The sequence below is a fragment of the Dromiciops gliroides genome, chromosome 4 (genome assembly GCF_019393635.1).
Source record: "Dromiciops gliroides isolate mDroGli1 chromosome 4, mDroGli1.pri, whole genome shotgun sequence".
In the NCBI taxonomy this organism is placed as follows: domain Eukaryota; kingdom Metazoa; phylum Chordata; class Mammalia; order Microbiotheria; family Microbiotheriidae; genus Dromiciops; species Dromiciops gliroides.
Window position 1 is genome coordinate 486,971,932 of NC_057864.1, and position 9,254 is coordinate 486,981,185.

The 9,254-nt window shown below is 40.9% G+C and overlaps 1 protein-coding gene across 1 annotated transcript; it reads right to left on the reverse strand.

The window, feature by feature from the left end:
* Nucleotides 1–4,715: 4,715 nt before the first annotated feature.
* Nucleotides 4,716–7,022, reverse strand: LOC122755329 (gastrula zinc finger protein XlCGF8.2DB-like). Its single transcript, XM_044003641.1, has 3 exons — nucleotides 6,306–7,022; nucleotides 5,176–5,322; nucleotides 4,716–4,904 (listed from the first exon to the last, which is right to left on the reverse strand). Exons 1-3 carry the CDS (start codon nucleotides 7,020–7,022, stop codon nucleotides 4,716–4,718), a joined length of 1,053 nt encoding a protein of 350 aa, XP_043859576.1.
* Between the last annotated feature and the right edge of the window lie 2,232 nt (nucleotides 7,023–9,254).

Genomic DNA, 9,254 nt, shown 5'->3' on the forward strand with positions numbered 1-9,254 from the left:
TGACTTAACTTGATATATATAGCTTCTAAACTGACTCTTCTTTCCTCTCCCCATGCCCTCTCTACAGTATCTTTAGGCAAACCAGACTCTCTGGGGCTTTAACTATTTAATGACAGCCCCAGCTTAGGGAAGACATGAGCCAGAGACTTCAAATTTAGGGAAACCACAGCTCACCCAAGGCAGTACTTTATGAAGGTGGAAGGGTCGAGGCTTGGCCAAATCTCGAGGGAAGCATCTCATGCAAGGAGGGAACAAGGAGGCTAGATGTGGGAAAGAAACCCAGCAACTTTCCCCTATTGTCCTAAATAAAATCCTTCATTTGTTTGTGGCATTATAAATTCTAACTGTGAGGAACAATTGAGATAGCATTTATAAAGTGCTTTGCAATCTTTAAAGTACTATATAAATGCTAGTCATGTTTTATATATGTGTGTGATATAGCTACTTATTTAAATACCCATACTCAGCTGTAAGTACAAAACCGGATTCCAATGCCCAATACCATTATTTCTGGACTAGAGTAGCTGTGACACTGTCCCCATCCACTGGTGCAGATGACAAGAGGCAATACCAAACACCTTAGAAATTGTTTACATCTCTTTTTGAAACTATAAATTATTCACATGTGACTCATACTTTTTTGTTTTTCATTGGAACAAATTGTTTATTTAACTGGATTTCCAGATGCCTGCCTCATCTTCCACTTCATTTTGTTCCAGTCTATGATTTGCTTGGCAATCAGGTCTAGGCACCTAGAAGTATTACTGCCAGTTATGATATTCAAAAGTCCATGACTCAATTGCACAACTGTTTAAAAAACGAAGTAGGCAACTTTTTGTTTACAAGTTGTGTGCATATTTACCTAGAATGAATAGTTATTGGGCCAAACCGCAAGAATACTGGGGCTCTGGGCACAGACTGTGCTCACTGGGGAGAGGTGGGCAGCTGAACAAGGGAGCTTGATGCTATGAGCCTTCCCAGTGTTCCCCAAAGAATAACAAACAGACCTATTTTGGAATAAAGTTTCTGGCAAGATTGTTGGCATTTTTGCTTGCTTTTTCCTTTGGGTGCTAGTACTGAAATAAAAGAAATGAAAACATTTTAATGGGTCTCTATATGCCATAGACATTAGAGTTTGTAGGAAAATATTAACCTGGATTTAACACCTTCTGCCCATGTTGAAATACTTGGCAACCTGGTTCACTGGAAATACTGCTAAACTTTAATGTTATGGGACCTGAGTTCTAATGTCAGCTCTGCCACTTAGTATTTATCTGACATTTAATCTCTCTGAGCCTGTGTGTTCATCTGTAAGAACGAGATTTGAACAGTTAGCCCCTAACATCCTTTTGAGTTCAAGATTTGTGATTCTGTCATTTGTGTCATAAATGAACCTGTTCAAATGCATCAAATTCCCTCTGCATGCACACTCCAAACCTGATGTGACTACTGGGAAACAAACAAAAAATAGATCCACAGACCTAGGACTTGCAATGTCCTCAGCAAGGACATTACAGGTGAAGAGACAGAATCCTAGAGAAACTGACCTGCTACATCACATGAGTTGGGATTTAAATCTAAGTCCTGACACCCAAACTCTTACTCTCCTAACTGTGCCAACCCTCCCTTTCTTGTTGTTCATCTTTCATTTTGAAGAAGGCCAATGACATCATGGGGCATTCCCAGCAATTTGCTCATTCCAAAGTGCATTGTTCTATTAACAAAATCGCCAAATTGGTCCAGCCATTTGGAAAAGCAGTTTAGACTGTGCCCAAGAAGTCACTTTCCAATGCTGTTTCCCTGTATATTGTTATTCCCCCAGTTCTTTTTTGGGGGGGCGGGCAATGAGGGTTAAGTGACTTGCCTAGGGTCACACAGCTAGTGTCAAGGGTCTGAGGCCAGATTTGAACTCAGGTCTTCCTGAATCCAGGGCTGGTGCTTTATCCACTGCACCACTTAGCTGCCCCCATTCCCCCAGTTCTAACACAGAATCTCTTAAGCATCAGGAGAAAATACACATTTCATAGTGAGGGCTTTGTGAACAGAATGACCCAAGTTCATTTGGAGAAAGGCCTACTTTCTTCAACTTATCTGTCAAGAATCTATGAGGGAACAATAAGATTCAGCTGTTAGTGTGAGAGAATTGAGTTTAATTCTTATTTTATAAAGAGACATTCCATAGAGAATTTGGGAGAGACTTGGATTACCATCCTGTTTCCAAGATTGAGTTGGGAGAATAATCTCTTGCATTTCCCCTGCTTTTAAAGAGCACAGAGGTGACTCTGTGAATTTTTCTCACTGCTGACACATTAAAAATATTTCTTATTTGCTATTGTAAAATAACAAGAGCAGTAACACTGGTGTTGTCTAAACATAAAAGGCCAGGAAGTCTGAGACAGGGAAGTATATGAAAAGAGCTGATTCTTTGGGTCAACTGGACTTAAGAAATTTTCATTTTTTATTCATTCATAAAGAAAATATCTCTGTGTTTGCCTTAGAACACAGGCTGAAGATAGGGAAATGAAGCAATAGCAGGAAGAATGAGGTGAGGGTGTAAGTGGCTTTCAAGTATTATTTGTAGGTTGGTCACCCCATCTGGGCTACATCAAGTTGAGTGTCTACATTTTTTTTGGACACATGGAAATTACAGAATAGAAACAGTGTCTACAATCTATCTGAATTGATTGAATCAATAGAAACTATAAAGTCTGAATGAGAGGTCAATCTTTTCATAGAATTACATGAATATGACAGGGATGACATGATCAGTATCAGAGGGGCTGTCATATGGAAGGATGGATCTTGTTCGGTCAAAGAGCTGAACAATGGTTTCAAGGTATGAAGGAAACTAGGAAAACATGACTCCCCCAGTGTGCTGGATTTCATACATAAGTTATGTCAGTGGATCAATGCCTAGTCCCTGGACCCACTCAAGTCAGTTTCATCATGTTTTTTTAGGCATAATTAGCCCAGTTACATGGCAGGAACCTCAGATTTGTAGAACTAGGCCTGCCTACTTGGAGCAGGTGTTGTCAAACTGAAAACTGAACTCACCCCCATATCAAAGAGGTCCCAGAGTAGGAGATGAGCCATGCTCCTCTTCCCATCCAGCTATCTACCCCCAGTGCCTTTCCATCTGCCCTGATGCTGGACCACTTCTCCCTACCTGAAACGGCACCACTGGACAGCCAGGAAAATTCCTCTTGCTGCTGAGGGAATGAATCTATTTAATTCGGGAATTCCCACCCTGGGTTCAAACTCCCTCTGTTGGTGAGTGAATAAGCTCCAAATTCAATGATCATGCATCTTGCTGGGTACTTCACTTCTCTGACTGTCATCTGCTCCAGCCAACCTTGCAGCCATCCTGATTCCCACACACATAACTAAATCTCCTACTTTCTGTCTTCCCAGATGCACCTGGCGAGGTATGTTGGCTTGCTGAGGCCTAAGTCAAGAAGGACACTCCAGAAGAGGTAACCCACTATCTCCTGAGGCAGCCCATTTCTCTTCTGACAGTTCTGATCTGATCTTAGCAATGACTTCCTTACTGTGAGCTGAAATATATTTCAATGTGTCCCATCCCATTGCTTAGTTTTGATTCTGTGGGGCAAGCAAACACATCAAATCCCTCTTTGACCTGGCAGTAGAGGCTGTTGTTGCAAAAACAGTGCCTGATACAAACAAATGGTGAATGGATCAGTTACTTGTCACTAGTGCTTTTTTTCACAGCCTTTACTGTACTCAGAAAACTACAGGACTCGGGTATTTCAAGACTTTTTAATGTGGAACAGAATGCCAGTGACTGCCATGAGTTTTAACTCAGTTAAGGCTGAAGAGAGAACATTTTTGTCTTTTTGAGATTTTTATCACATCACTGCCAGTCCCAAATTACCTCTTAACTATAGAATGGCAAGAAGCTTCTAAAGGTCTCCCTGCTTTAAGCCTTTCCCCACTGCAATCCAGCCACCACTCAGTTGGCAAATTGAGTTTCCTGAAGCGTAGGTCCGATGTCACTTCACTACTCAGCCAACTCTAGGAGCTTGTCTGCCAACAAGCATTTATTACCACTAACTTTAGGATTAAATCTAATTTTTTGTTTGGCCCCTTCCTAGATCTACTCCCCTCCACGAGCTCTACTCCTAATCCAGTCACTCTGGGCTCCTTGAAATGCTGCACATATGATCTCCCACCTCCCAACTTTAGGTACCCCATGCTTGGATGGCTCTGAATCCTCACCTCTGCCTTTTAGCTTCCCTGACTTCCTCCAAGAAGACTCCAATCCCATCTTCTTCAGGAGCCCTTTCTAGGTTCCCCCAGCTGATGGCACCATCCCCTCTGTAACTATCCTCCATCTATTCTGTATTGTCTAGCATGTGCTAAACATATGTTGTTTCCATAAGAATTCTCCAGGAGCAGGGATAGTTTTTGCATTTCTCTGTATCCACCATGCTTGGCACAGTGCCAGGCATTTAGGAAATGCTTACTGACTGACTTCTGAAGGTTCTTGTATTTTCTTGTTAGAATTTGGCCCAATGTCCAAGCTGGTCAAGATCCTTTCGGAGCTGGACTTTGTCATACAGTGTTAGCTATCACTCTCACTTTTGGATAATCTGAAAATCTGATGACTTCGATAGTACAGAGCTGATACTGGACTAGACACCTCCTGCCACACTGATATTGAACCATTCTGTGCTACTCTTTGTATTTATCGCATTCTAATTGTTTTTGTGATTTCTCTGATGTCTAATAAGGTATCCCCTCTTGCTAAAGGCTTTTCCACATTCATTACATGCAAAGGGTTTCTTTCCTGCATGAATCCTATAATGGCTTTTGAGTAGTTCCTGCTTGATGATGGCATTCCCACTGTCATTATATGCAAAACATTCCTCTCCAATATAAGTTCCCTGATGTTTAAATAAGATGTGCGTCCTGATAAAGGCAATGCCACATTCATTACAAGTAGAGAATGCCTCTCCAGTTTGAGTTCTCTGATGGCTAATAAAGTTTCCTCTCTGGCTGAAAGTTTTTCTACATTTATTACATTCAGAGTTTTTCTCCAGTGTGAGTTCGCTGGTGTCTATTAAGGCTTCCCCTCACACAGAAAGCTTTCCCACATTCAATACATTCAAAGGGTTTTTCTCCAGTATGAGTTCTCTGGTGGGTAATAAAGTTTACTCTTTCACTGAAGGCTTTCTCACATTCATTACAGGCAAAGCATGTCCCTTTAGTATGAGTTCTCTGGTGTCTATTAAGGTTTGACTTCACACAGAAAGCTTTCCCACATTCAATATATTCAAAGGGTTTTTCTCCAGCATGAGTTCTCTGGTGGGAAATAAAGTATACCCTTTCACTGAAGGCTTTCCCACATTCGTTACAGGCAAAGTGTTTCTCTCTAGTATGAGTTCTCTGATGGGTAATAAGGCTCGCTTTGCTTCAGAAGTCTTTTCCGCATTCATTACAAGCAAGGGTCTCTCCGCAGTATGAATTCTCTCTCTCTTTTTTTTTTTTTTGGTGAGGCAATTGGGGTTAAGTGACTTGCTGAGGGTCACACAGCTAGTAAGTGTTAAGTGTCTGAGGCCGGATTTGAACTCAGGTACTCCTGACTTCAGGGCTGGTGTTCTATCTACTACACCACCTAGCTGCTCCATCAGTATGAATTCTCTGATGAGTAAGAAGGGTTCTCCTTTCACTAAAGGTTTTCCTGCATTCACAACATTCAAAAGGTTTCTCTCCAGTGTGAATTCTCTGGTGTGTAATAACGTGTCCCTTCTGGCTGAAACTTTTTCCACATTCCTTACATGCAAAGGGTTTTTCTCCACTATGAGTTCTCTGATGGATGCTAAGGCTTTCCCTTAGTATAAAAGACTTTCTACATTCATTACATGAAAAAGGTTTTTCTCCAGTATGAGTTCTCTGATGGTTGATAAAGCTTGCCTTCCACCTGAAGCTCTTCCCACATTCATTACATTCAAACAGCTTCCCTCCAGTATGAGATCTCTCATGAGTAATAAGGCTGATCTTGCTTCTGAAAACTTTCCCACATTCATTACATGCAAAGGGTTTCTCTCCAGTATGAATTCTCAGATGCGTAAGAAGGTTTGTCCTTTCACAGAAGGTTTTCTCACATTCATTGCATGCAAATGGTTTCTCTCCAGTATGAATCTTCTTGTGTATAATAAGGTGACCACTCTGTCTGAAGCCTTTCCCACATTCATTACATGCAAAGGGTTTTTCTCCAGTATGAATTCTCTCATGACTGATAAGACTTCCTGATGCCTGAAGCCTATTCCACATTCATTGCATACAAAGGGTTTTCCTGAAGTATGAATTCTCTGATGGCTAATAAGGTTTCTCCTCTCATGAAATGTTTTTCCATATTCATTACAAACAAAAGGCTTCTCTCCAGTATGAATTCTCTGATGTGTACTAAGGTGACCCCTCCTGATGAAGGCTTTCCCACATTCTTTACATTCAAAGGGTCTCTCTCCACTGTGAATTCTCTGGTGTGTAATAAGATGTCCCCTTTGGCAAAAGCCTTTTCTATGTTCATTACATGCAAATGGCTTCTCTCCAGTATGAATTCTCTGATGACTAATAAGACATGCCCTCTGGCCGAAACTTTTTCCACATCCACCACATGAAAATGGTTTCTCTCCAGTATGAGTTCTCTGATGACTAATAAGGTTTATCCTCTTACTGAAAAATTTCCCACATTCATTACATTCAAAGGGTTTCTTGCCAGCATAAATTTTCAGATGGGCAAGAGAGTGTCCCTTCTTGATGAAGGCTTTATCAAACTTACTCTGCAATTTGTTACTGTTTGATATTGTGCCAAGAGATTTTCCACATTTATTCTGTTCATGTAACTTTTTTCCAACATGCAGTCTATGAAATTTAATTAGGTCTGAGTGGTAACTGAAGGGTTTTCTCCACCAGAAGGAGAAAGTGTTAGATATAATCAAGTCTGGAGAATGGCTGAAGCTCCTTCCAAATGTCTTATGTTTAAAGATGCTTTTTCCCATTGTCTCTTTCCATAGCACAACCAAGGTTGAGTCCAGATTAAAATGTTTCCCAGATGTTTTATGTTGAAGTACGCTAACATTATTTAAAAATCATTCTGGGAATATTTGTCACTTGTCTACATTGTCTCTCCTGGTTCTGTTCCTTTAAATTAGCGTTACAGTCCTTGGCTTTGCTCTGCTTAGAATGACTAGAGGTATCCTTGGGCAGAATCTTCTCCAATGATGCTCCCATGCAATTACCCTCCATTAAACATGAGTCCTTGGTTCCAGAGCCAGTCTTGCCACTGAGGGAATCTGGAAGAATGAAAAAAAAGTCACGAACCCTTTTATTGAAATAAGTTCAGATACTCATGTCCACAGGTACAAAACAGGGAGGATTTCCCCAAAAAGCAGTTCATCTTGGGGGGGTGGGGGAAGGATCCAGGGATTTTAGCTACTGAATGCTTAATCTAAGTAAAGCATAGTATGTGGCAGCCAATAAGGCTTATTAGATAATATTTCATCTTGGGCTGCAATGAGAGAATATGGAATGTGAAAAGCCACATGCCTGCCATGGCCCAACTACAACTGCAGTACTGTGCTCAGTTTGGGGGAGGACATCATAGAAAGGGTATTGACAAGAAGGAGGCCATCCACAGGAGAGCTATCAGCCTGGTGAATGTGCCCAGATATCATCCATGAGTCAGCTGAAGGAAACAGGACCATTAAGCCTGAAGAAGACTTTCCTCACTTCCACTGCACATAGAAAATCCTGAGTGTATATCCCTTACTAATACAGTCGTCTACTGAACTGAGAGGTTAGCAACTTCCCCACTATGATCCAGAATTTGAACCCAGGATTTCTGTGCTCCAAGGTCAGACTGCTACATACTGGGCTGCCTTTGGCAGAACACTTAAAGGGGATATAATAGTTGTTTTCAACTATTTGAAAGGTTTTCCATGTGGAGAGGTATAAGTCGCAAAGAGGGGAATTTAGGCTTCAGAGTAAAATATCTTAACACTTAGAGCTTTTCTAAGATGGAATGAAAGCTTCTAGAAAGTAGTGGGCTTCCTCTCACTGGAGGCCTTCAGGAACAAGCTGGATGTTCACCTCTCACCTACATCGTGGGGTACATGTTTGATCAGATATGCACTGGACTGAGATTCCATCCAACTCTGAACTCTTGTGATTCTCTGACACACTTAAAGTAAAAGAAATCTCAGTTATGGAGAATGCACATATTTATCTTTTCAAGTAAGGGAACTAATAATGGAAAACTCTGATTACAAAAAAATAATTTCTCATATACAAAAATTTTAAAAATAAACCATTTTAAAAACATCTAGAGAAAAGACAGGAATGTAATTTGTTGCCTGGAAGGTAACTTGGGACAAAGATCCCAAGTGTCTGCCCCTTCTCCAACCTATGCAATAACTCTAGTAATTAGTATAAGCAAGAGGACTGTGCATGATGAAAGGCTGCAAGTGATCACTGGCTAAAAGACCTGGGTCCTCCCCTGTCACAGATATCATTCCTAATCACAGCACCATCCAAAAGATGGTGGAAGTGGTTGAAAGTGCTGACTTATATGTGGTCTTGCTCTGTGGAGGAGAGTTTTACCAAATACAGGGTCCTCCTCATCACTGGAGGGACAGATTTTAGGCTAAATGAAGATAAAATCAAAACTGATAACCCATAATGAGAAAAGAAAATAGCAGAGACGCAATGCCAGCAGAAAGCAGCCGAGATGTGAGATCTAGCATTGAGCAGCTCCAGCTGAGAAGGTGATGACATCACCAGAGAACATCTGTGGCTCTGCAGCAAAGGAAATGAAGCCACATCTGGGTCACATGGCCACCAAATGGAGGACTAGACATTTTTCCCAATCCTCACAAGCTCTTAAACCTCTCTAGAATAGGAACTATGTGCAAGAGATGATGCAATTGCAGTTGTTGCCCTAATAGAATAAAGAATTCATAAGGGCTAAAGCACGGACATCCTTTCCCCATCAGTGTTATTTAATATAATTCAAAAATGTTAGTGACAACAGAAAAGACAAGAGAAAAATATTGAAGTTATATGTACTAGCCAAGACAAAAATAAAATATTCCTATTTGCTGGTGATATGATAGTTTCCTTAGAGGATTCCAGAGATTCAGCAAAGAAAGCAATTGAGACGATTAATAACTTAAGTAGTATGATACTTAGTAAACTTTGAAAAACCACGTGAAAGGGGCAGTGGATAGAGCACC